Source organism: Bufo bufo, chromosome 10 (assembly GCF_905171765.1).
Source record: "Bufo bufo chromosome 10, aBufBuf1.1, whole genome shotgun sequence".
Taxonomy (NCBI): Eukaryota; Metazoa; Chordata; class Amphibia; order Anura; family Bufonidae; genus Bufo; species Bufo bufo.
The window spans coordinates 96,254,609-96,282,382 of NC_053398.1; the positions used below are offsets into that span (position 1 = coordinate 96,254,609).

At 46.2% G+C, this 27,774-nt stretch overlaps 1 protein-coding gene across 1 annotated transcript in view; it reads left to right on the forward strand.

Annotated features, from left to right (window-relative positions):
- The window catches only part of SART1 (spliceosome associated factor 1, recruiter of U4/U6.U5 tri-snRNP), a 33,637-nt gene that overhangs the window by 768 nt on the left and 5,095 nt on the right, over positions 1–27,774 (forward strand). Inside the window, exons 2-19 of the mRNA XM_040409835.1 lie at positions 3,141–3,386; positions 6,573–6,627; positions 7,469–7,524; positions 7,618–7,744; positions 7,841–7,946; positions 9,580–9,654; positions 9,733–9,829; positions 9,919–10,064; positions 12,606–12,812; positions 13,004–13,119; positions 20,185–20,306; positions 21,515–21,636; positions 22,313–22,483; positions 24,227–24,337; positions 24,518–24,605; positions 26,134–26,224; positions 27,173–27,308; positions 27,391–27,480. Coding sequence (XP_040265769.1) covers positions 3,143–3,386; positions 6,573–6,627; positions 7,469–7,524; positions 7,618–7,744; positions 7,841–7,946; positions 9,580–9,654; positions 9,733–9,829; positions 9,919–10,064; positions 12,606–12,812; positions 13,004–13,119; positions 20,185–20,306; positions 21,515–21,636; positions 22,313–22,483; positions 24,227–24,337; positions 24,518–24,605; positions 26,134–26,224; positions 27,173–27,308; positions 27,391–27,480 — 2,160 coding nt within the window. The 5' untranslated portion in view covers positions 3,141–3,142. The remainder of the gene's footprint in view (positions 1–3,140; positions 3,387–6,572; positions 6,628–7,468; positions 7,525–7,617; positions 7,745–7,840; positions 7,947–9,579; positions 9,655–9,732; positions 9,830–9,918; positions 10,065–12,605; positions 12,813–13,003; positions 13,120–20,184; positions 20,307–21,514; positions 21,637–22,312; positions 22,484–24,226; positions 24,338–24,517; positions 24,606–26,133; positions 26,225–27,172; positions 27,309–27,390; positions 27,481–27,774) is intronic.

Consider the following 27,774-nt stretch of genomic DNA (forward strand, 5'->3'; position numbering starts at 1 on the left):
TCCTCATATATAAATTCCAGTATACGCGGCTCGTCTGTGGGGTAATCCTCATATATAAATTCCAGTATACGCGGCTCGTCTGTGGGGTAATCCTCACATATAAATCCCAGTATACACGTCTCGTCTGTGGGGTAATCCTCATATATAAATTCCAGTATACACGTCTCGTCTGTGGGGTAATCCTCATATATAAATTCCAGTATACACGTCTCGTCTGTGGGGTAATCCTCACATAATAATTCCAGTATACACGGCTCGTCTGTGGGGTAATCCTCACATAATAATTCCAGTATACACGTCTCGTCTGTGGGGTAATCCTCATATATAAATTCCAGTATACACAGCTCGTCTGTGGGGTAATCCTCCTATATAATCTGACCCAGTGTTATGAACAGTAATCATGTACTGATCTACAGTGTCCAGCTGAACCCCCCCCCCCCCCCAAAAAAAAAAACAGGCCTTTTACCATTACCCCACCAAATTATACAGTCTGCATTAGGGTTGTTTCGGGTATCAAATGTTCGATACCCAATCGATACTTTTGCCTGGTGTCGACCTCGATACCAGGATTTGCCTTTTTTTCGATAGTGGGCTTTGCTATTGCGCAGTCTAGTATCAGAGAACATGAGCACGCAGCTCTCAGGGTGCTCCATGTTCTCCTCAGCAGCACAGGGGAGAAGGAAGCACTCTACCTCCCCCCTGTGCCGCTGCTGCCACCAATGAGGAGAGAGGGGCGGGCGCACTGCGCTACCAATGAAAGTAAATGTTTAATACAAATCCCAGAGGCGGCCTCCTGTATTAAATGTTAATTATATTATCATTGGTGGCACAGTGCCCCCTCACCCCAACCCCCCCAGTATTAAAATCATTGGTGGCAGTGGCCACAGGGTCCGCTCCTCCTCATTGGTGGCGGTTGTGATCGGAGCCCCAGCAGTGTAATCCTGGGGCTCTGATCGGTTACCATGGCAGCCAGGACGTTACTGAAACCTTGGCTGCCATAGTCGGCTCCCTGCTGCTGTGTGTACTATGCACAGGGCGGCAGGGACAGTGTGAGATCCTATTCACCCTGATAGAGATCTATTAGGGGGAATAGGACAAGGGATTCCCCTAAGGGGGAAAATAGTTAATATTTTGATGTTTGTTTGTTTTTTACTTTAGTAAGTATAAATCGCCCCCTTTCCCAATTTTACATATAAAATAAATAAACATATTACATATCGCCACGTCTGAAAAGTCCAAACTATTAAAATATTAAAAAAATGTCCTATGCGGTGAGCACCGTAACAGAAAAAAATAAAATAAAAACTGCGCGCTTCGCCATTTTTTTTGTTGTCACCTTGTCCCCCCCCAAAAAAATAGTTTCGGACTGTTCTATTATGGGCCGGACGTTGCATAAAATGCGGTATGCGCGTGGCTTTTTTTGGTGTTTTTTATTTTTTCCGCATGGTATCGAGTATCGCAATACTTTTTTATGGTATCGAAACTGAATCAAAATTTTGGTATCGAAACAACTCTAGTCTGCATCATGCATTCCACTAGGTAGCTTTCTGCAAGCATCTGCCAAACCTGCACTTGTCTATCAGACTGCCAAATAGTAAATGGGTTAGTTGAGTTATTGATATTGAAGGCCTGTCCTAGGGCTAGGACTCCTGAGATCCCCAACAATCAGCTGTTTAAAGAGAACTTGGCGCTCGGTGATCATTGCGACCTCTTCCTAGGCCATCGACATCTCATTCAGTGGTCACATGACACAGCTCAGTCCTATTCAAGTGAATGGGGCTGCGTGGCAGTACCGAGCACAGCCATTATACAGTGTACGGCACTGTGCTTGGCAAACTAGGAGCAGGTCACTGCTGACAGGAGCTGGGTTTTGGTCCGCAACCATTTTGAAATTGGTGACCTATCCTGAGGATAGGTCATCGATAGGGATGAGCGAACTTGTGTTTTCAAGTTTGGGTTACAAGGTTCGGGTTATCTAAGAATTCTGCTACCACGGACTATAACTTATGCTCAGTGGTAGCGGAACCCATAACGAAATTCTTAGATAACCCGAACCTTGTAAGCCAAACTTGAAAACACAAGTTTGCTCATCCCTAGTAATCGATGTTAAAAGCTTGAAAACCCCTTTAAAGGGAACCCGTCATCAACTGTATGCTGACCTCACTGAGGGCAGCATAAAATAGTGACAAATGCTGATGTCAGCGGTGTGTCACTCATGAGCTAAAAGTAAGTGGTTGCCGAGAACCAGCATCATAATCATTGCAGCACAGGCCTGGGAAAGAGTCAAATCTACCTGAGAAGAGTCCTGGTTATTCCTAATCTCCTGCTCTCTCACCCATCTGCTGATGATTGGCAGTTCTCTCCTAGAGGGAAAGGGAGAAAACTAGATATTAGACTGTCAGTCATCAGCAGGTGGGCAGGGAGAGCAGGAATTCGTGAATGACTCTTCTCAGGTGGCCGTGACTCTTTTCCAGGCCCAGTCTGCAATGATTGTGATGTTGGTTCTCGGCAACCACTTACTTATAAATGACAGACTGGTAAAATCAACTCCTCTGTCTCTACTTTATTCTGACGTTAGTATGGGCAGCATAACGTTGATGACAGGTTCCCTTTAAATCCTGATTCTTCATGCCAGAGAACATACTTCGGTGGCACACTTTACACCACTCCAGCCGGGGTTCGGCATTGCTTTTGGGCTGAGCTGTTGATAGCCCTGGATGCTGACTTACAGCTCACAGGGGTTAATCAGAGGTGGCGTCCTAAAACAGTGCCACAAAGTGACTGAGCTCTTCACCAACCCTTACTGCTACCAGTGTTTGTGGAGATTGGTTTTATGCATCTCTCTGCAGTGGGTGAAACCTCTGAGCTTAACAATTAAAGGGGACGGGGTGCAAAGATTTGGCTATATAGTATACATTTATGGTAAATGCAAATTATATTCCATATGCCTTACTGCAAAACAAGAGTCCACTGAGCCCCTCTTCTGGTAGGCAGCCTTCTCGTGAATTAATGGAGGGGTGCCTGAGCATCTTACCGTTTCTCTCCATTCTACTAACTCCTTGTAAGTGAAGGGGTAAATTAATAAGATGTTGCACATTGTAAAGTCCATGCATTATATCATGTATTTTATCTTTTCTCAGCAATGGGTTCCTCTAAGAAACATAAGGAGAAGGACCGAGATCGGGACAGCTCATATGGAGCTGCTGGAAGTGAAGATCGTCACCGGGAGCATAAGAAGCACAAGCATAAGGAACGGGAGCGAGAGAGACGCAAAAGGTCCCGAGAAAGGGAGAAAACTCGGGACAGAGATGGAAGATCCAGGTCAAGTAAGGATGCCGACTCCCGCAAGATAAAAAAGGAGAAGGCGGATCCTGATTATGAGCAAAGTGAGTGCTAGTGAAGTAACTCATTTCGGGAGCAATTTGCTAGTTTCACTTTTTTTCACGGGGGGAATTATTAGACAAGTTGTTCAAGTAGAGGAGGGTTATCACTTCAGTCCTCAAGACCAGAAGGTATCTCCTTCTCCACTGGGTGTAAAAGAGCCTTGAAACGCTCTGTAGCCAATGTGATAGGAGGGTTGTCACAGCATAGACATTAGTGGAATATCTCTATAACCCTGAGCGATGGCAAAGAGTGGTCAGCCATGAAATATAATGAGCTGACTGTGTCTTACCAAGAAATCTGGGCAAAGGTGAAGTGCGCAGGTCTTTCCTATAGACGCTGGCACTTTGCTCTAGCAGTTGGGGGATGATGCCGCAGATAATCCCTGTAATGATCAGACATTAGTGGACTGAGAGAACCCCTTCAAAGACTTCTAACATTCATGGAACAAAGATATGGGGAGAGTGTTGTGTGTTTCTCAGAAGACTACATAGCCGGTGCGGTGTAAAGTGTGTTCTGTATTTCAGAATGCGAGCGATCAGACACAACACGCCTGTTATTTATAATGTGCATCACAGAATACAGCAGTCAAACCTTAGCAGTAAGGATGGCTTTGCTTCAGGCTAGTTTCACACTAGCATTACAATCTTCTGGCAGAGGAACAGTCTGCTGGAGTTCATCGTATCCAGCATAGCCGCAAAGGGTCTGAGCACCGCCGGGTCCCATTGACTATAATGGGATCTGGCCTATTTCCAGCATTAGCGCCAGGATTCAGCCAGACAAAATTTGGTGCTTGGAGCTTTTTTTTGTTTGGCCGAATCCCAGCACTGATGCCAGAAATAGGCCAGATCCCCACCGGTTCCCATTGTAGTCATTGGGCTGTAGCGCTGCAGGCAGTATCTAGCTATGCCAGATATGATGAAGAGCAGCAGGCCGTTCCTCTGCCTGCCTTTAAAGGGGATTTGCCACTTCAGCGAATAGCATTTATTATGCAGAGAAAGTTTCCATGGTTACGACCACCCTGCAGTCCAGCAGCATGGCTGTGCTTGCACACTATAGAAAAAAGTACCAGTTTCTCTACATGATAAATGGATGCGGACAGCACACATATAACATTTGTGTGCTTCCATATTCTCTGAAAACAGCGGCAGGTCGAACATGCACACTGCCTCTCCATTCATCTCTACAGGAGTTCTGAAGATGGCAGAGTACAGCGCTTGGCTATCTGTCAGTCTCTTAGAGATGAATGGGGAGGCAATGCACCATGTCTTGTTCTTAACAGAACCCATGAGCTACTTGATGTTGATGTCAGATGTCTCTCACTCCAGCATAGAAGTGGATAAAGAATGGTATATGAAACGCTAGCCTTGGTAAATTGACAGTTTGTACTCTAAGAAGGCTGCACGCTACATAACTATCATTGGCATCGGAACTTGATAGCGTAACTAAACTTTATTTCTACTTTTTTTTTTTTTTTTTTTTTTTTTAATGTCCCAAATGCTCGTATACTCAATTGATTTTGACTTTTTACTAAAGAAATTTCCACCTAAAGCCCTGGTTTCCTGCTTGCTTTAAATTCACAATTCTGGCACCTCACAGACTTGTCAGCCATGTACAAAGTACGGACTCTGCATTGTATCAATGGGGCCGCAGAGAATGGAGCATGAGCACACATTTCTGCTCCTGCCTGTGCCCCCTGAGGTTGGCTAAATCCTGGCATCGCGCATCAGTACCCTGTAACCATGGGCTATGTCAGGATTAGCGGAACGGGCTACACTAAGAGTTCTGTTTAAAGCTTTTAGCTTAGCAAAGCGGGCACAGGTAGGAGCCGCTCCGATCAGCTAATCCTGGCATAGCACATGGTTACAGGGTACCCATGTGCTATGCCAGCATTTAGCTAACCTCAGGGGGCACAGGCAGGAGCAGCAATGTGTGCTGCTGCCTGTACTCCATTTGCTGCGACCCCTTTGATGCAATGCAGAGTGTCAATTCAGCAATGTGCCAGAATAGTGAATTTAAAGCGCGCTTGAAATTAGGGCTTTAGGTGGAAATTTCAGTAGTAAAAAGTCAAAATCAATTAATAAAGTATATTAGAAAAAAAAAATTCAGGACATAAAAAAAAGAGTTGAATAAAAGTTTAGTTATTCAAGAGATGAGGAGTTTTGTGCAGAGCAATCTGTGAGATTCCACTTATGATTGCTAAAATATACTCTCAGTTCCGCGACAAGTAGCTTCATTTCACCAATATTGTTCTGCAGGAGGTCATCTTCAGGAAATATTCATTGGGGTATATAATTAAAGGGGTTCTGCAGTTTTTTTTTAAACTGATGACCTATCCTCTAGATAGATCATCAGCATCTGATCGGTGGGGGTCCGACACCCGGGACCCCGCCGATCAGCTGTTTGAGAATGTAGCGGCACTCCAGGAGCGCTGCGGCCTTCTCATTGTTTACTGCAGGCCAAGTGACATCACGACTAGTATCAATGGCCTGGGCGGGGCTAAGCTCCATTCAAGTGAACGGAGCTTAGCCCCGCCCAGGCCATTGATACTAGTCGTGACGTCACTGGGCCAGCGGTAAACAGTGAGAAGGCCGCGGCACTGCTGAAGTGCTGCTACATTCTCAAACAGCTGATCGGCGGGGTCCTGGGTGTCGGACCCCCACCGATCAGATGCTGATGATCTATCCAGAGGATAGGTCATCAGTTTAAACAAACTACAGAACCCCTTTAATGTAGTTTGCTAGTATAATGAAGTTGCTCCAAAGGACATGAAAAGGGGCGATATCAGGCAAAACAATCATTTGTCAGCTTAAATTTAACGAGTGACCAATGACAGCCTGCCGCCTGGAAAGACGTCTGCCGCTTTTGACGTTTTTTCCACAGTTGTTAGACCCATGAAGGATCTTTCTGTGAACGTGCATTCCTAGAATGTTTCTCTATGGCTGTTGCCATTGAATGTGTATGGCTGCGTTCAATGACTATCAGCCAAAATGTTTTAAAATGTGTACGGACATATCCGAGTACCAGTTCTGCAGATGTTTGAATGTTCAATGTTGCTTCCTTTTCTTTCACATAGGAACCTAATGGCAGTCGTTAATTACATTTGGTATATTGTTTAGCCTCGGTTATATACTGCAGTAGCATTTATCAATATGTCCAGTACTTACTACGTGTAATGTGTTCATGTACAGGTCCTGCGCCCAAGTCTTCAGGCGGGGATTCATCATTAACTATCGAGGAAACAAAGTAAGTTTATGTTCATGTCTACGTCCGTGATCAGCCAAGGAAAGTAGGCCCGTGCGTCCCGCGCCTATACTGGCGGTATCATAGTAATGGTTTTGTACAGTCAGTCTCTATCTGATTGTGGGGTTATTGCAGTGCACTCACATCATCACATGAGTACACTGCAATCAGATAGTCTGACTGTAACATACATTACTGTGGCTCCGGGAGATACGTCCGACACACAGGCCATGTTTTCTGGGCCAATGACTATTGTGTGAATCAGCCCTTATTCTATATATGTGAAGAGGAATTGAATATGTCATGACTACTGAGGACATGGTGGGGGGGATTGGTGGGGCTAATGTAAAAGTTGGGTGGGGGCTGCTGGGACTGCTGGAGAAATCTTGAAGGGGCCTGTCATGACTGCCTTAGAAGTTAGGGGAGCGGTGCATGCGGTGACTACTGGAGGAAAGATTGGGTGCACTACTGGGGGAGCACTGCTGTAGCCACTGGGGAGCTCTCTTCTGATTGTCAGGGGCAGAATCTCCAGTGCATGCACATTCCCATTCCCATTCCTGGACTCCTAGACCCAAGAAGTCACAATGATTAGATGATTGACAGGCCAGCTTTAGTAAATGGCCGGCTTCATCAGACACATCACTTTAATTGTTCAGAACCATTGTTGCACCTAACCCTTAAATCTAAAGCATAATGTGAGTGGTTGCATGTTTAAAAAATGAATATTTGAAGAGCTCAGTAACGAGCGTGTAAGCTGAATAGCATTTGAGTAAAATACCAGGATTTTGAAGTGGTTTACATATGACGCTTTGCAGATTGATTTTTTTACTATTTTGTTTTCCAGTAAACTTCGTGCTAAACTTGGATTGAAGCCTCTGGAGCTGCATGTATCGAAAACGGGTGAATATACTGTTCCCTCATGTATCACTTAACTCGTGTTTCTTCTCAAATCAACCAACTGTTACCTACTCAACCCGTTTTATGGTTTTGCAGAGTGCGGCACTAAAGAAGACCCAGTTGCAGCTGCTATTATTAACCCACTCATTCTCAGGCAACAGCAAGAGCTCAGAGAAAAACTTGCAGCTGCCAAAGAGAAGAGAATGCTGAACCAGAAGCTAGGGTAAGAAGTGAGACTGAGATTGGGCTGATGTGGAAGGAAGCATGGAGTCATAGAAGAGACTAACCTTCTCCTTGTTTCTCTTCCTTTCACTTGCAGGAAAATAAAATCCCTGGGGGAGGATGAGCTATGGTTAGACGATACAGCTGCTTGGATTGAAAGGAGTCGTAAGCTTCAAATAGAAAAAGATAAAGCCGAAAAAAGGGTATTTTCAGTTAAAAGATGCTGTGCATCAATCACAGAGTTCACCTTGTAAATAGCTCACCCTTGGCATTCTAATACCTTTGAATGGGTTTTCTGGTATTTTAATATTGATGTCCTATCCTCAGGACAGACCGTAAATATGTGATCGGCTGAGGTCCCACACACCCACTGATCAGTCTGTTCCTGAACTACACAGCTCTGTTTCTCTAGCAGACCGGTATTGAAGTGAATAGGAGCAGTGCTGCAGTTACCAGCTCCATCCACTAGAGAATTGGACAGCGCTATTGCAGCTTCTGCAGAATCAGCTGGGGTGTGGGTTGTCAGTCCTCCACCAATCAGATATTGATGGCTTATCATGAAGATACAGGGGCAGAGCTAGAAGCTATTGTGTGGTGAATTTTTTATTTGACACTTTGTTGGCCCCCTTAGTCATACAAGATATTAGCCTCCAGAGGTTTTAAAGAGGACCTGTCACCACTCCTGACATGTCTGTTTTAATAGATACATGTATTTCCCATGTAATAACAATTCTGGAGCAGCTATTCTTATGTCTGTATGTTGTGCCATTCCTCTATTTCTACTAGAAGTTATGAATAATTGCTAGCATTCTGCAGTAAGGGTACAGAGGGGTGGTGACAAGTTGGGGGGGTGTACCTGCACAGTCTGAAAATGGCAGCACTGATTGGATAGAGTCAGACTGTGCAGGTACTCCCACCCCTCTGTACCTTTACTGAAAGCTAATCGCAATTCATTCATAACTTCTAGTAGAAATAACTACTAGATTGGTACAACATACAGACATAAGAATAGAAGTTCCAGAATTATTACATGGAAAATGCATGAAGCTATTAAAACAGACGTGTCCGGACCGGTGAAAGGTCCTCTTTAATACTGTAAAGCCTCCCTGCAGAACTGATCTGGGCCTGCTAAGACCCAGAAGCTTGTGCAGGCACCCGTCCCCAGCGATCACATGATCATTAGGACTGGAGCAGGAGGCAGCTTCATTGCCACTTCTTGATTTTTTTATATACAGCACCCAGAAAGCTATTTGTATACAATGATGGTAGAAGACAGGGAAGGTAAAACACCATCTCTGCCTTCTCTGTGGGATGTCCTGTTGTCAGCGCAACTGCACGATTAGTGTACAGCTGCCATCTCTGCAAGCACATTCAGGAATATCCTTTGAGGAGTCCTTGCATTCACGAATGGTAAGCATGGACCACCCAGGGGAGTATTCCCATCTCACCTTTTTTGATAATCCTTCAGGCTACCCCAATTAAAGGGGTATTCTGGTTACATTAAGTTTATGCCCTATCCACAGAATAGGGGATAACTATTAGATTGGTGGGGGTCCTACCTCTGGGATCCCCACTGATCACAAGAACAGGGGCCCCCTACTCCTTCAGCCCTTTCAAATAAAAAAAGCAGCTGGTCAGGCATGTGCATGGCTGCTCAATTTCTATGGGAGTTCTGGAGGTAGCAGAGAACACCTCTGGCAAAGTGGTGAAGTCTCTGGTAGTTACAGGAACAGGCGTGTCGCTTTACCAGAAATGTCTGTAGTTGGAATACCTTTTTGTTTTATTATCATTATTTTATTTTTTTAGGGAGGTTTAATGTTTCTTTTCTCCCTACAGGCGAAACTGCTAGCAGAAATGGATGAAGAATTTGGGGTGTCCAATCTTGTAGAGGAGGAATTTGGGCAAAAAAAGGTTAGAAATGTTGTCTAATAACAATACCAATGCATTTTTCCAAATTATATATTTAATTATCTTTTTCTGCTTTTATAGAATTACTCATCTCAAGATTTACGAGGTCTGACTGTAGAGCACAATCTGGAATCCTTTGTCGAAGGAAAGACTGTAATATTGACTCTTAAAGACAAAGGTAGTTAGACCGATGGTCAAGTACGTGAAGGGTTCTGTGCACTTTGTTCTTGCATTAGTCTTATTACCGTTCTGCTTATTTTAACGCAGGCGTTCTTGATAAAGATGACGCGGACGTCTTGGTTAACGTTAATATGATAGACAAAGAAAAAGCAAACAAAAATGTCGAGCTTAAAAAGAAAAGACCTGATTATAAACCGTATGAGGAAGAGGAGTCTGTTGATGACATGGTTATGGTAAGACTTTTTATTGTTAAGGCCTCTTACTTACTTTTATTGACATTTTAAATTTAGTTATTTTTAATCAAAGCAGTCAGTTATCTTATCAATCCTGTTTGTAAATGGAGGCATTTTATTGATGAGCCGAAAGTACAGTATTAAACTGTTTATGGCTTTTAGTTTTTTATTTTTCTGTTTATTTGATGTAAATATTGTTAATTTCTTAATGACTGATGATACATGTTTTATGGTGGTCATCAAAGGAGTTTTCAGAGACTCTGGATAGGTCATTAGTATCCGGTTGGTAGGGTCCGGCACCTGGGACACCCCCCCCCCCCCCCCCCCCCCCGATCAGCTGTTTGAGAAGGCACTGGCACTTGCAGTAGCGCCACAGCCTTCACTCAGCTCATCAAGCATAGCTCCAATCAATTCAATGGGGCTAAGCTGCGCCTAGGCCATGTGACTGATGAGCACTTCTGAGAGCGATGATTCCTTCCCAAACAGCCGATCGGTGTCGGACCCCATCAATCAGATAGGTCATCAGTCTTGCAAAACGTCTTTAATGGACTGAACTCTAGGCCGTTGTCTTTTTACAGCGGCCTAGAATAAGTGCTGCATGGGTCTTTTTATATGTTTAACCACTTAGGTGACATGGTCAGTAACAAACGTGGCATCTAAGTGGTTTACAGGGAGGACGCTCCCTCTGTCTCCCATCAGTACCCCACGAATGAGGCTAATCCTCTCTGGCACCTCCTAATGGTGCTTTTCAGTATAGCACTGACAGTATAATACACCATACTGCATAAGCAATACAGAGTATTATAGAAGTGATCAGATGATTGCCTGTCGATGTCCCTGCTGGTACTAGTAAATTGTAAAACTATTTCACTTTTTTTTTTATTAAAAGAAAAATCTCCAAGTTAAAAAAATAAATAAAAAAAATAAATCGCCTTCTTTGAATGGAATTGCAAAACTAAAAACCCTCCACACATTTGGTTTTGTCACATTCGTAGTGACCTGCACTGCACAATTATCACATCATTTATCCTTCACGGTGTACGTCCTTTAAAAAATTCACTACAAAAAAAAAAAAAAAAGATTAAAATGATCAAAAAGTGCTATGTACCCTAAAGTGATACCAAAGAAAAAAATCTTCCCTCAAAAAATAAGCCCTCAACATGACTTCATCTATGCAGCCAGGAGAACTGGATTGGTGGCACTAGATCTGTAAGTACTGCTTGATGCAAGATGGTAGATAACCAGTACATAGCACATCATCTAAAACAGGTATACACAAGAGCCTCTATACAGTATTAAAAATAGACTAAGAAAAAAAAAGGAAAGCAGTGTCTCCTCCCCCCCCCCCCCCCCCCCATGCTGCTGCTGCCAATGAGAGAAGGGAGGACAAGAGGAGGGGAGGAGCTGTGGCCACTGCGCCACCAATGATGTTAACTACCGTAACTCACAATGATGTTAACTAACTCATTCATTCATATACAGGAGGCGGGAGCTGGCTGCAGAATCACATAGCCGGCTCCCGACCTCTGAGCGGTTGCTGCGATCTGCGGTAGTTAACCCTTAGGTGCAGCAGATCGCGGCTACCGCTCATAGAGGTCGGGAGCCGGCTATGTGATTCTGCAGCCGGCTCCCGCCTCCTGTATATGAATGAATGAGAGAGGTATCTTCATTGGTGGCGCAGTGCGCCCTTTCCCCACCACCCAAGCCCAGTATTAAAGACATTGGTGGCGCAGTGTGCCCCCCCCACCACCCAAGCCCAGTATTAGACATTGGTGGTGCAGTGCGCCCCCTCTCCCCCAACCCCAGTATTAAAGACATTGGTGGCGCAGTGCACTCGCCCACCCAAGCCCCCCAGTATTGATCATTGGTGGCAGTGGCCACAGGGTCCCCTCTCCCCTCCTCATTGGTGGTGCAGTGGCAGCTTCTGATCGGAGCCCCAGCAGTGTAAGCCTGGGGCTCCGATCGGTTACCATGGCAGCCAGGACGCTACTGAAGCCCTGGCTGCCATAGTCGGCTCCATGCTGCTGTGTGCACAAAGCACAGTGCAGCAGGGAGAGTGTGAGATCCTATTCACCCTGATAGATCTCTATCAGGGTGAATTGGACAAGGGTTCTAGTCCCTAAGGGGGCTAATAGTTATAAAAATAAAATAAAAACACACCAAAATATTAATTATAAATGAAAAAAATAAGATTTACAAGAAAAAAACCTACACGTTAACAATAAACATATTCATTTTCAGCAGATTTGTGTAGGAATTTATTTTTTCCAAAAATGAAAATTCGCTGAATATCTGTATAAATTATCGGCTATCGGCCAGAAAGTTCATTGATTATCGGCCCTAGAAAATCAATATTGGTCGATCCCTAGAATGGACCCTTAAACTTGCAGGTTGAACTCCCATCTATCAGCAGTTGATAGCATTTCCAAGCGATATAGCATCAAGGACTTTATTGAAATTGAAAACCATTTTAAGCACTGCAGCAGGTATGCACAAGCTAAGTGTAATTTTTGATGGAATGTGTATGTGTTTTTGATTTAGTTCAAACACAAGTCTGTACTTTCGAAGTATGATGAGGAGATAGAAGGGGAAAAGAAGAAATCATTCCGCTTGGAAAGTGGTGGTACAGCAGATGGATCCTGGGAAAAAGAACTGGAGAATATTCGTCAAACCCTGCACAACCAGGCACAGACACTAGACCTCCCGGCGCTGAAAATTGCCTCCGAGTACTACACATCAGACGAAATGGTACGACTGCAGAACTGGGGTCAGATTGGAATCTGTTGGGAGTTTCCATAGTTCTTGATTTGATTTCTGAGAGGGTGGGTCACTTGGACATCTGCTTGGAAAATGTGGGTGCATTTGAATGGGACACATTTTAATATCCGTGTGCAATCTGAACAAACTAGCTGATAATGTTTGTCCCTTTTGAATGAAAGGTCTCCTTCAAGAAAACAAAGAGACGTGTGAAAAAGATCCGTAAGAAGGAGAAATCTCTGCCTGATGACCTGTTGCTTATGAAACCTGATACCCGTGCAAGTGACCTTGGTTCAAGGTAGGTACTTTACCTTACTACTTTATAGGAAAATATGCAAATATTGAAGGAATCCATATTGTAGAATTATTCCACATTAATGTGCTTCTTGCTCGTGTCATTGAGGGGCGCAGAAAACCATGGGTATAGCTGCTGCCATGGCAAGGCGACACAAAATACAGAAAAAAGTGTTGGCTCCTCCTGCCAGCTATAACCCTCCTGCAGACATTGAGCTAGTCTCTTTTAGCTTAGTGTCCATAGGAGGCAGACATGCAGAGTCTTGTAGGGAGCATACTTGATCCATTACCACAGTGCTCCAGGATACCATTCAGACATTCACCTGCTCCCGTTCACTCCTTGGAATACGTCTGGGCATGATCTGCGTATCTGGCTGAGGATCTCACTTGTGTATCGCCTTCCAGGACTTCTTGAATAGTCTACCTGACTGATCCTCTTCTAGACAGCACCCCTGTATACAGGCCATCATTGTGACGGCTGAGTCTTGCTGGTCTTCCACCTTTCCCTTGTTAGGTTCCTGTGGGGGTTTCCAACCTGTGATCAGGGTGAGGTCTTACCACAGTGCAGTTATTCCACTTTCTCGCCCAGTTTCCTTGGGGGACACAGAAGACCTTGGGTATAGCTCATCTCCATAGGAGGCGTGACACTAAGTGAGAACTGTTAAGCCCCTCCTCCACAGCTATACCCTCAGCCTGGAGAGAGAGACTGCCAGTTTTTGCTTAGTGTCCAAGGAGGCAAGACACTCCCTGCTCTGCAGGGCTGTTTTCTACTTTTTTCTTTTCTTTTTGTTCCAGATCATCAGGGACAACAGACACACACTAGACCTCTCTGTTCTCCCGGGGTTGAGCTGCGCCAGTGCCGGTCACCCGCACTGCTGCCTCCCCCACAGAAGACAAGGTGGATCAGGGTAGCCCAGCTCCCCTACATCCCGCCAGCGCAAGGGTCGCCCGCACGCCAAGTCCCTCTTCCAGAGTCCTGCCACTACGGTGCCAGTAGCTGAAGGGGCGACCCTGCTGGAATGGACCGAGGGTGAAGACGGCTATGGTGAGAGATTGGCTTCTCCAGCACTACGTCCCCCACCCTGCTCTCCTGCGTGCCTGACCCCCATACTGGGCCTCTGGACCCTTTCCCTGCTGGACCTAGGCTGGCCCCTGGGGTGCCGCAGAGCGACAATCTGCTCCCTGCCTCCCCCCCCTTTCCTGGCCCCCATAGGACATGGAGCTAGCTGCAGAAGCTGCTCCTCTATCCGCACGGGCACCCGGTCTCTGGGTCCCCCCATCTCCTTACCGGAGGGTTGCTCAAGGCCTGAGGCTGTGGAGTAAGGCCTCGCCTCCGGCCAGCATTAATATTCCGGTGCGGCCGGGCGCCGGAAAAATTTTAGCCCAGGCTCCGCGGCCTACTAGGCCGCCATTCCGGGCCCTGACTCTTCCGGCCGGCGGGGTGAGCTCCCGCGGCCGGCGAGCCGCCATTCCGGGCCCCTGACTCTTCCGGCCGGCGGGGTGAGCTCCCGCGGCCGGCGAGCCGCCATTCCGGGCCCCTGACTCTTCCGGCCGGCGGGGTGGGCTCCCGCGGCTGGCATTGGGCTTGACTTGGCCCCAGCAGGCCCCGTCGGTGCCGGTCGGCGGGGCTCCGCAAATTTTGTCCCAGGCTTCGCAGCCTGCTGAGCCGCAATTCCGACCGGCCCGGCGGTACATAAGGGCCGGGCGCCGCAAATTTAGTCCCCGGCTTCGCGGCCTTCTAGGCCGCAAAATTCTGGCCTCTGGTGGAGGGGGCGGGAACTTCTCCAGGCGCGAATTCTTCCCGCCTGGGGGTTCCTCCGCCCCCAGGGGATCGCAGCGCCGCCCTCCAGGCCGGATCCCTGTTAACCCTTTGGGTACAGGCCGGCTCCCAATGGGCCTGTATGGTTGGCCCCCTTTTTCCTGACTCGCAGACGATCTGTGCCCCTATAGGGTGGCTCCCCTTTAGCCTCAGAGAGGCTGTGTTTAAAATATATAAATGAAAAAAAAAAATATGAATAATAGATAACTGATTTCTATTGGACTGCGCAGGACGCTGCAGCCTCATCAGTAGTGCTGCATGACCTCTTTCCACAGGCGGCATGGTGTTGCGCTCCCAGCCTGCGTCGCTGCTAGGGCATTTCCCCTTTTAGGCGGTTTTCTTGCTCTCTTCCAGGATACGGCGCTGGCCAAGTGCATGCGGCCCTTCCATAGGCAGCATTCATCATCTCTCCAGTTATGGTGCCTGCCATGTGCACCCCCCCCCCCCCCCCCCCCCCTCTCCCCTCCTAGGCGGGATACTGCACTCTCCCTGGCTGCCGGCTGGCCATGTGCATGACCCCCTTCTTAGGCGGAATACTGCACCTTCACCGGATACGGTGCTGGCCATGTGCACGACCCCCTTCCATAGGCGGAACGCTGCACTCTCTCTGGATTTGCTGCCGACCATGTGCGTGACCCCCTTCCATGGGCGGAACGCAGCACTCACTGGATTCGCTGCCGGCCATGTGCGTGACCCCCTTCTCTAGGCGGAACGCTGCACTCTTACTGGATCTGTTGCCGATCATGTGCGTGACCCCCTTTTTAGGCGGAATACTGCACTCTCACTGATGTGCTATGATGTACTTATGTACTATGTTATGTACTATGTTACTATGCTGCACTCTCACTGGTTTCGCTGCCGGCCATAGGCATGACCCCCTTTCATAGGCGGTATGCTGCACTCTCATTGGATTCGCTTCCGGCCTTGGATATGCCTCCTTCCCTCATGCAGCATACATACATCCCTCTGTCTGTGGTTGTTTTCTCGCAGGTACGTTGCTGGCCATGTGCATGTACCCCATACATGGCAGGGTGCTTGCACTCTCGCTGGATCCGCTGTCGGCCATATGCATGACCCCTCTTCCGTGGGCGGTGTATGCACTCTCGCTGGATTCGCTGCCAGCCAGGGGCATGCCTTCCTTCCTCAGGCGACATACACACATTCTCACTGACTGTGTTTGTCTCTCGCCGGTACGTTGCTGGCCATGTGTATGACTCCCATACATGGCGGTGTGCTCGCACTCTCCCTGGATGAGATGCTGGCCATGTGCATTACCCCCCCCTTTTTCTGGGCGGCATGCTACACTCTCACCGGATACATTGCTGGCCATGAGAATGGCCCTCTAACATGGGTGGAACGCTTGCACTTCCATTGGATACGGTGCTGGCCTTGTGCGTGACCACCCCTCATTCCATGGGCAGAATTTGGCACGCTCATGAGATTCACGGCTGTCCTTGTATGGCTGTGCTGGACTTGTACATGTCCCCCTTCATTGGCAGAGTAGTTGCACTCTCGCTGAGTTCAGTGTTGGGTGTATTATTGCTCACTCACTTAATGCTAGGATAACCCTGTGCATGTTCCCCTTTCACTAGGTGGACCTCCTGCGTTCCTGCTGGATTATAGGGTATGTCCTGCTTCTCTGAAGTGGGTACAGCCTTAGGCATCACTCCCTTTTGGGACGGGCCTTTGCACTCTTGCCGACTGCAGTTTGCCAAGTACAATTTCCCCCCTTTCGGGGCGGACTGATTGCGTTCCATCGCATGCTATACTAGGCTTGTGCATAACTCCCTTTCAGGTTGCACTTTGCAATTCTGTACATGCTGTGGCGAGCCCCTTTTTGCAGTGAGCGGACGTTCTTGTGCGTTGTTTGGGCCGTGTATGCTTTCTCCTCCTGTAGATGGGTTGGCCTTCTCACTGCTTACGGGGCTGCTTGTACGTATGCCTCACCTGCTTCCTGCGGCATACTTTTGTTTTCTTGGGATTCAATGCTTGCCGCAAGCCTTGCACTCGTCTCTAAGGAGTTCATTCTGTCCACCTGACCCGGACAGGCTCTATTGCTCTCTGCTGCACCGAGCTGGGTGGTACTCATTAATTTAGTTGGCCTTTCATCCCAGGGAGTGTTCATGGGTCCTAGATGCGTGCCCATTCGTTCTTCCGCGGCATTGCTTCCCTGCGCTAGTGGTCACATGGTCGAGAGTGCTGTTGTCTGCAGCGCCCCTCGAATTCTTCGTTGGCTCTGGCAGGACTGCGGTTCCCTTGCCTGCTGCAATTTCCTCCTTTTCGGATGCAGTGTGGTATGAGTCCTTCCTCTTGGCGCCTCTACGCTTCAGTCTGATCTGCTACCAGGTTCGGGCAGCTCTTCTCGGGAAGGTCACCCAACTTCTCTTGGGTGCTCGATTACCCAGGTCCGGAGGACCTCCGCCTTGGGTTCTTCAGGGTATTCGCCTTCTGCGATGCGGTGAACCGGGCGTCTCACAGTGTAGCGGGGTTCTGCTTTTGAGCTGTCCTATGGCTTCCCTGTTGCCCACTCCTCCTCCTTTCGGTTGGAGGGTGTTATGCCGGCCTCTGTCTCGACTACCTTATCTCGTCGGCTCTGTTTGGCCCCCGCTCGGTACAGAGCACTCCGATGTGGCTTCTGCCCCGCCAGACTTCAGAGGCTGTTCTTTCACTGTCCTCCCCTTTGGGGAGAGCATGGTTGTTCATGTGGATGGTTCCGGTGTTCCTTTTGGCCTCGTACTGTCTCCCTTGTTCACACTGGCTGTATTAGCTGTGTGCCTATTTACCGAGTCTACCGCGTTCTGTCCTCCCGCTGAGTGCAGATTGCGTGGTCCATTCTAAGACAATGGTCCTGCTGTAGACTTATCTTCTCGGTAACTTGGGGGGACTACCTTTCGATCCAGATTGTCCTTTGATCTCCCACACCGGGACTGTACAACGTGGCTACATCAGCATGGACTTTAGCCTGTCTTGTCCTGGCATCTGGCGGATCCTTTGGTTCCTTTCCGTCTGTCCTTCTGCTCCCCCACTCGGGTGGATACGGGACAACGTTGCTCGAGGGCCGACGGGACCAGTTTTTGTCGACCCTTCTGCCCGTGTTACTGGTCTGCGCCTGATCACATTGGGTTTTCGCCCGCTTGCCAGGCGACTCCAGCGGGTTCGCTACTGTCCGCTCCTGGCTGTGTTTCGTCCAGGATCTGTCGTAAGACTTAGGGTTTTTTGTCTGGGGTTCTGTGGGAAGCTGTGCATTCCCCACTCTGAATTTCTCTCCCCATGGGTTCTGTCTTTTTTTTCCTGTCCGACCTGGGACTGGGACTCCTTTACTTGAGGTGTCAAGTGTCGGCGCTGTTCTTCCTCTTCCAGCGTTCCCCGACCCTCTGGGCCTGTCAAGACCTTCTTCCTCGGAGTGGCTCTTTGGTTCCTCTGTACTGTCCTTCGGTACCGCCCTGGGGACTACATACTGAGCTCTCGGCGCTCCAATCTTGTCCTTGGAGCCGTTACAGAAGTTCTCTCTACCCCTTCTGTCCTGTACGGTTGTGTTTCCGTATCAGTCGTGTCTCTGATGGGTGCCTGAATGACCCCTTTTTGTTCCGAGCCTTCTGTCTTTTCCCAGGACAGGGCTGTTCTACATCACGTTTCTTCATTCCTTCCTTCCTTCTGAAGGTGGTGTTTGCCTTTCGCTTCAACACTTCACCGATTTGGACGTTGTTTGGGCCTTGCCGTTTTTACTTGGAGATCTCCGACTCTTGTCGACGTTCGGCCTCTTGGGTTTCCAGAAGGTCCATGCATAGGGTTGACTGACTCCAGGGTGGTTTTCCTCCGCTTTATCAGATTGGCTATTGCTGAGATTACCGCACCAAGGGCAGGATTCTGCCTTTGGTGTCACCATTCATTTCACCAGAGCGGTCGGTGCCTCCTGGGCAAGGCGGGCACAGGTCTTCCTTGCACGCCTTACCGAGTTCTACAGGGTGCATACTCTGGCAGATGCTGCCTTGGCCCGCCTGGGTCTGCAGGCGGCGGTTTATTGATGCCTTTCGGGTGCTTCACCTTGGAGCTGTGGTCCTTCCCCTTTTGGACTGCTTTTGAACGTCCCAAGGTCTTCTGTGTCCCCCAAGGAAACTGGGCGAGAAAACTAGATTTTTGTATAACTTACCAGTAAAATCTCTTTCTCGCTCTTTCCTTGGGGGACACAGCACCCACCCATTCATTGTTTTCTCTGCACGGTTTCCGAGTTTTTGTTACCCGTTGGGTAGTTGTCTTGTTGGTTCCTTGTTGGACTTTGCCTTTTCTCACTGCTTGGACACGCAACTGGCAGTCTCTCTCTCCAGGCTGAGGGTATAGCTGTGGAGGAGGGGTTTAACAGCTTTCACTTAGTGTCACGCCTCCTATGGAGATGAGCTATACCCAAGGTCTTCTGTGTCCCCCAAGGAAAGAGCGAGAAAGAGATTTTACTGGTAAGTTATACAAAAATCTTGTTTTTGCTTCTGGCCATTTTCATTGACTGCCCAGAGATTTTTTTCCTTATCAGCTTAGTATTCACCAAGCCGTCTCAGTGTTCAGATTCTCTTGGATGGGGGTGTCTCCATTTCTGGGATTTGGCTCCCACATTTGACAGGGTTCTATGAGAGTCCCTAGTGGAAAAGGTTTTTTGTCTTGGCCAGAGATACAAAGTATGGGCCCATGATATCCAAGTTCATTGCTTTGAAGCATGGGGTTAGCTCCCGATCTACAGCCTGCATCCAAAGTGAACACTCCTTCTTTCATGGGTTTGTGTCATTTTGTTCTGATATAGGGCTCATTCACACGAACGTGTGAAGCCCGTGCTGTGGACCGCACAATGCATGGGCACAGTCTGTGGGGCAGGCGGATGGGGATCGCAGACCGATTCACTTAAATAGGTCCGCAATCCATCCATTCCGCAAAAAGATAGAACTTGCTCTATCTTTTTGTGGTGCGGAAGCACGGAACGAAACCCCAGAAAGCACTCCGTAGTGCTTCCATAGTGTTCTTCCGTTCCGCATCTCCGGATTTCAAGTGGTCCGCATCCGTGATGTGGAATGGCCATTGAATGGTGCCCATGTAGTGCGGATCCGTAAATGCAGTGCGCAATACGGCAACGGGCAGCACGCGTTCGTGTGAATGAGCCCTTATGCCCATTTACATCTGTTTTTCCTGTTCCATTGACCCATTTTTCTGTTTTGAAATATCCAGTGAAACAGGAACATTATTATGGCTGAATATTTTCTGTTTTAGATCTCGTGGACGAGGCCGAAGGCATGTTGATTCAGATGATGAAAGGCAGGATGTGGAGATAAAAGCGTCCATGCCTCAGTCAGATGATGTACGTTTGGAGAGTATGGACATTAGTGACGAAGGTTAGAACTCCACTTAACAATTACTTGAAATCTTAGTTCCAATGATTTTAAATGTATTTGCTGAATAGACATTCTAGTATATACTAGCATGGAGGAGGTGCTATCGATACAAACATATTAGCTCATCTTTGCGTGAACCTGCCGATTTTGGCCGGGCCAGCCAGCTAATGTGTATGGGGCCTCACGACTCGCTCTGAATAGACAATGTTGGGGGAAAGATGGATTGGGCAAGCCTGATGCTTCTGTTCTGGTAGGAGATAAGCTACCGCCAGAGCTGTCAGTGTATTTCTCCTCTCTTGCTATTGAAACGGATACTGAACAAAGCATGCATGTGTATGGAGGAGTTGGGAGGGATAAATGTTATTTGCTTTAATAACCTACCACTTAAAGGGGTTGTGCGGCCAATACATATTGATGACCAGTGATGGCCAGTTCGCATTGTTCGCCCGCGAACATATGCGGGCTGCCATCTTTTTTCACAAGTCCGGCGAGGCACAGGTAAGCCCTTACCTGTGCCGCGAGCCGGTCTGAAAACAAATGCGGTCAGCGGGAGCAGGCAGTTCCGAAAAACAGCCTGATAAAGGCCCCCGGTGGCTGTTCTCGGAACTGACTGCTCCCGCTGACCGCACTTGTTTTCAGACCGGCTCGCGGCACAGTTAAGGGCTTACCTGTGCCTCGGCGGACTTGTGAAAAAAGATGGCAGCCCGCATATGTTCACATGCGAACTGGCCATCACTGTTGATGACCCTTTGTCAGGATAGGTCATCAATATCCGCTTTGGTGTTGGTCCAACTCCCGGCATTCCTGCCGATCAACTGTTTGAAGAAGAGGCAGCGTGTGTGCGAGCGCCACTTCCTCTTCAAGATTACACTGTGCTTCGTCTCGGAAGTCTCATCGGCGCAGTGTAATTAGAAGTGCTTGTTCCATTCACTTGTAACAAGCAAGCGGGACAACGCGCAGTGTAATCTCGAAAAGGAGATAGTGCTCGCACGAGCACCACCACCTCTTCAAACAGCTGATCGGTAGGGGTTGCCGGGAGTCGGACCTCCACCGATCGGATATTGATTACCTTTGTAATATGTACTGGCTGCACTTACACCTTTTGATACTGTTTTACGCAAATCTTTCTCGTTCTCTTTCTCTTTCTCTTAGGATGCTATTCATCTTCCTAATCTCTTACCCGTATTCTTTTTCATTACTTGTTTTAGAAGTGGGTCCAGGATCTCCAGTGATTGTAGAGGAAGATGACTTGGAAATTGAGTTGCACCAACAGCTTGAAAAAAGTAGGCGTCTGAAACAAATTCAACAGCAGAAAGACAGTAGTGAGAAGGTAAGTGCATGAATATAATAGAATGGTGAAACAAATCTGTCTCCTGGGTTTCAGAAATAAACTTGAACGCTGATAAGAGCTTTGAATTGATAATTATATAATACAAGCTTATTTTGTAGTTAATGTGCCCACATTTTGGATATGTAATTGCAGATTGCCAGTGATAAAACACATCATTGGTGACTGAACCTCTTAGGTCTGTTGTAGCTGAAAATTATTACAGTTGGGATCAAAAGAAAGGGATTTTTACAAATGGCATACAAATCAAAATAGGAAAACCAAGTGTGCCTACCCATATTAATGAGCATTCGTTGTTTTTGGTTGATGCCGTCGGCTCTTCCAAGCCAGGAACCGCGCTGACCATGGCAAGCTGTGTCTAGTGGGACACCTCTTTATTAGCCACAGTACACTTGACAAGTGGTGAAATTGACAGATCTGGTATGTAACTAACCAGATCGGAGGGGAACTTTAGAGAGGTAGACACCTCTGGAACTAATGGAGGGGAGCGCTTATGAGTGTATCCATCATCAAAAGTAGGGATGCTAAGTCAGATGCTGAGAGGGAAATATATTGGGGAGAGAGTTTGCGTTTTACCATTCTGTAGTTTAGAAGTCTTAAATTGTAAAACCATTGATCTGACCTGTCCTACTTTTATCATTCTGTTTTCTCTCTCAAGATTGCTTCAGTGGTAAAAAATCTCAACACTCAAAAGAGCCAAGATGAAGATGAAGACGATGATAAGAAAGGGTCCATTGTATTTAATGCAACCTCCGAATTCTGCAGAACTCTTGGGGAGATACCAACCTATGGTTTAGCAGGGAACAGGGAAGATCAAGAGGATTTAATGGTAAGGGATGTATTTCATAGGACTCTGCAAATATGTCGTCATTTAACCCGCTACAGCGAGAGGCGTCATAAACTTGTCCTCCAAAACGAATCTTTTACAATTAAAAGGCTTAAAGCGCTTACTAGGTTATCTAGTCAGGAACTACTGGACGCTAAATTGCACAAAATAAAATTGTGCCACTTGGAGTTCTGAAAGAATACTGTGGACTCGTGAGGGGACTACACAGCAGCCTGCCGGGCACCACAGAGGGAGGTGGGCATAGTAATTATAAATTGAAATCGGATGGATTCTTTCTTCGCTCTTGTGTGCTGTTTAGGCTACTAGGAGTGCAGACCTGTTGGCCGTTACGTAGGACGTCAGATACTCTTTAAATAGAGATTTAGAACCTCAGTGTAGTGAGATGATGGTTATGATACTTTTTACACAGTCATATATGACACATTGTAAACTATAAGGTGATGGGACACATTATTCGCCATTAATATTATCATAGTTATATCAAATTTCACAAAACAACTGTGACACTCCATGGACAACATTGTGGTCAGGTATTTTTGTTCTTAATAATTTAGATTTCCTTTATATTAAGTGATCCATGAGACACCTTTGATGAATTGTTTGATAGGTACTAGGTTAGTTTATATACTATAAACGTTCCAGACAATACAAAAGTAGTGGGGATTTGCAAGTTTAAAATGTATTTTTTCCATTCAATGGAAAGTAACATTGCCTGGAGTTTGTGTCAGGATGTCCCATGGGTGGTTGCATGTCTGAAGGGAAGTATGAGTCGTTGAGGCTCTGGACATGCACACTCACACGTGATTACTGGGAGTGGGGGAGATCCGCCACATGCAACAAAAAACATCGGGGGGGGGGGGGGTTGATCACATACATGGGTTAAGGATGGGACTCATGTCTTAACCCACTGAGATTACGGATACATGTACGGAAATGTACTTTGGTGCACAGACAGTTAGGAGAGGCTTTAACATATCGCTGTTTGCGAGAGAACATTATGCTGCACTTTTGCCATGTTATAGGTATGAGGTAACATGGTAGAAAGGAGAGCTCTGTTCTAATGGTCAAGGTTAGGGTAAATACATTTATGCCCACCCAGTATACATAAGGCTTCTTTACATGGGCTAACACTAGGCAATTATTGGAAACTGTCTAATGTTCCTGATAATTGCCTGCTCGTCAGAGGAGGAGAGTGCTGCATTTACACGCAGCAGTCACCTCCTCTGTATGCGGACAAAGGATTGCTGCTGCTCGCTCATCCCCATAGAGAATCATTGTTTCTGGGCAGCAAGTTGCCGTTTAGACAGAACAATCTGTTGTCAAAAACCAAGGTGACTGCATTAACTTCATGAATTTGTTCATCAGGTGATTGCCGCCACCTTTTACACATAGCAATTATCGGGACTGAGCATTGCTAGGAATGCTCCTTCCCAGATCACAGCCCCGTATAAAGAAGCATTTACCTTCAGCATGCTTTCTAATGACTTTGTAAAAAGCGCTGTAACTGTGATCTCACTTGTACTTCTGTCTTGAATTATCTCTATAAAGGCCTAATGTATGTACTTCTAAATGTATGGTAATAACAGAAGGTAATGGTCATCAGTTTACAGGCTAAGAAGTTTTTTTCAAGCTGAAGATTTATTTGAAACTATAGCAATATGTCTCCAGTCCACTTTTGTCATTGCCGCCATGCGGGTTTATTCACACCGTTATTGTCTGTCATAGGATTTTGAGAAGGATAATGAGGAGTCTGAGAATGAACACGGCGACTCTGAAGGCGATGAAAACATTGGTTGGAGTATGGTGAACCTTGATGAGGAGAAAACCCACCAAGATGTGAGTGAGAGGACTATTACAGTTGCCACGTCTCCTTTGTCTTACTATTTTATCAGATGGCATATTGAAACTATTTACTGGCTCAACTATGTTGAAGGTTTTCATCTTAATACAGTAAATTCTAATTCATAAGACTAGCATTCTGTTTGTAACCTAATTCATTTCTTTCTGTACTACCAGTATTCTGCGTCTTCAACCACCATTTTGGACGAAGAGCCTATTGTGAACAGGGGCCTAGCTGCTGCTTTACATCTTTGTCAGAACAAAGGTATCAGTCGTTGTGCGAATGCATGATGAGAAGTGTAAGACAATGCAAATGCTGTTACTCATGGCAGATTCCTCTTTTAGGACGGGTTAGAAAATTAAATCAGGAAGCTGACTGGTCCACATGAGTACAGTTTGTGCTGTTTTTATTTTGTGCTTGTTTTCCCTTATAATATGCATCTTTCATGCACAATTTTCTGTCTTCTGACTTATCAGAAGATTGAATTTCTAGGGCTTTGGATAAGGATCCCAATTATTGGTAAAACAAAGGCCCTACAGTTAAGGTACTTTGCCCCTTTTGGTTACCAATGGTTTTGCTCCGTTAGGGAGTGACAGTTTGGCAGTTCTCTAATTAGGGCATGGTGCTAACCTGTGGAGGTTTTACATAGGACTTATACTCCCGCGATGCCACTGTTACGCACTGTGGGCTCTTCCGTCCAGGTCCCCGCTAGATGTGGCCGCTTCTTTTCCTTTTCATTTGCATTATAGTCAATGCAGCCAAACAGGAAAAGAAGCAGCCATCTCCAGTTGGAACTGGAAGAGTCCGCAGCACAGTGCAGCGGAGGCAGTGGCATCAGGGGTGCGAGGGAGAGTAAGTCCTATGTAAAGAGCTTTCTTCCACTGGTCACATATCTGTATGAGGGCTTATTTTTGCGGGACAAGTTGTACTTTCTAATGCCACCATTAATTATGGCATAAATTGTAGTGGGAAGCGGTAAAAAAATTCCAAATAGGATGAAATTGGAAAAAAAAATAATAATTCTCCACCGTTTTACGGGTTTTGTTCCCACAACGTTTCGTCAGTACGATTGCAACGATACCCCTTATGTATAGGTTCTTTATGTCTAAATAGTGTAAAAATAAATTTAAACTTTGATATCATTTTCTTTTTTTTTTTTTAACATCACCATGTTCTGACCCCCATAACTTTTTATACTCATGTCTACTGAGCTGTCTAGGGGCTAATTTTTTGCGGTACAATCTGTAGTTTTTATTGCTACAATTTTGGAGTGTACGTGACTTTTTGATCACATTTTATTACATTTTGTTGGGTAAGAGAAGCAATGGAAAAAATGGCAAGTCGGCCATTTTGACCCTTTTTTCTGTTACGCCATTCTTTCTATTTTAATAGTACGGGTCTTTTCGATCGCGATGATACCCATGATATTTTTATATTTATTGGTTTTTAGGTATTTATTTTTTAATCATACGGAAAGGGAGGCGATTTTATAAAGTCAGAGGAGAACCTGTGCAGCAGCAGAGATCCTGAGGGTTGGCCTCGGGGTATGCAGTAGATTTTTCTGACGTGTGAGCATACCCTAAAACATGCCTTTACAATATAAAGACTTTCCAATCAACCAGTGAGCAGTGCAGTGAACTATAGGAGCATTTAGGAAATCTTTTAGTAATCTTGTGATTCCGTACATCTGATGTAATTTGATTTCTTAAAATAGTACAAGCTTTATTAATATAAAATGATAGTATCTTCTGACAAGTTTTTTTTTTTTTTTTTTTTTTTTGTGTCTCGGCAGGCTTACTGGAAACAACAGTACAAAAGGTCGCACGTATTAAAGCCTTCACTAAATCACTCCCGAATGCCTTGTACTGCATAGAAGACAAAATGTAAGCAACACTTTTAGCACCCCATAGAATATTTCCTGGGCACGAGAGATGCTTCAAGTTATGATCACTTCATACATGAAGCGCCACCTACGTCCCATCCCCCCACTCACTTAGGTCTGCTTATTAATACATCACCTGAAATAAGCAGCACTGAGTGACGAGACCACGGGGTAATAATAACCCCACTGGCCACTTATGCTTTCTTATTGGCCTATAAGCATTTCTAATTGCTTTTAAGGAGAGCCTGTTCATGTTAAACCATATTGTTTCCTCTACAGACAGCGTGTTATAAGGCAGGAGTAGCTGCTGAGTATTGTTGAAAAAGATAGTGACTTGTATTCTATTCATTTATATCCCAGCCAGTGGAAATGGGGATTTCAATCAATAAATTACACCTTACACTGAGTCCAGTAACTTTTTTTTTTTTTTTCCTCTATAGGTAGTATTTTCTATTATGGTAAATGTGATCATTTTTTCCTGTGTGCGGCTGTGACTGTTATTTAGGATACCTGATCACTTAAGAAACTGTTACCTTGTTCTTGCAACAAAGTTTGCCACAAGCAAGAGTGATTAAGATTAATTTACATGTGGCTCGTTGACGTTTTGGTGTTGGAAATATGGCACGGAATCCGCTTTCCCGTTCAGTAAGAGGCTGTGCTGCAGCCGTTGTTCATGTCCATTCTTAGCGCGGTCACGGCTATATACCGAGGCCTCCCACTGAAAACAATGAGGCGGATTCTGCACAGCCGCTAGCGATTTTTGTGGTGCATCAGTCGCACCAAATTTCCATCATCAAAAGATGAGTGGGGCCTTTAGGTGTTTTAATGCTTTATTTTAGCACAATGCCAGGAAGTGTCTGTAAGTTCTGCATCTGGCTTACAACAGACTACCCAACTGAGCTCCTCCTTGTTCACAACTCGTGTATGTCTTTTTGTCACTATGAAACAGGGCAATAGATGACAAGTACAGCAGGCGAGAGGAGTACAGAGGGTTCACACAGGACTTTAAGGAAAAGGAAGGGTACAGACCAGATGTCAAAATTGAGTATGTGGATGAAACGGGAAGGAAACTGTGTCCAAAAGAGGTAAGCACTGCCCAGTTTTGATGGATTATCTGCTGATGGCCGCCGCAGGGTTCTGATCTCCTTTTTACTTCTGTTAATACAGGCTTTTAGACAACTGTCTCATCGGTTCCATGGTAAAGGTTCTGGTAAAATGAAAACAGAAAAACGCATGAAGAAACTGGATGAGGAAGCGGTGAGTAAACTGAAGCTTCGATCAAATTTCACCTGCATGTTGCCGTTTCATTCAGGGGGAGAAAAAGGCTGAGCAGGATACAGGTCCAAGATGGCAGTCTGATTTTTGCAGTTGATCACTCGACTTCAGCCCTTGTGTTGATCACCTGAATACATTTCAGAGATTATCTACTGTCCTCTAGGCGGAGACTGACAGCCCATCAGCACTGGCATCTGCCACATAAGCAATATTACGACTGCAGTAGGCAGTTGTAGTGTGTGTCATTGCTTTCCAGTAGTGCCTGAATTGGTTAAA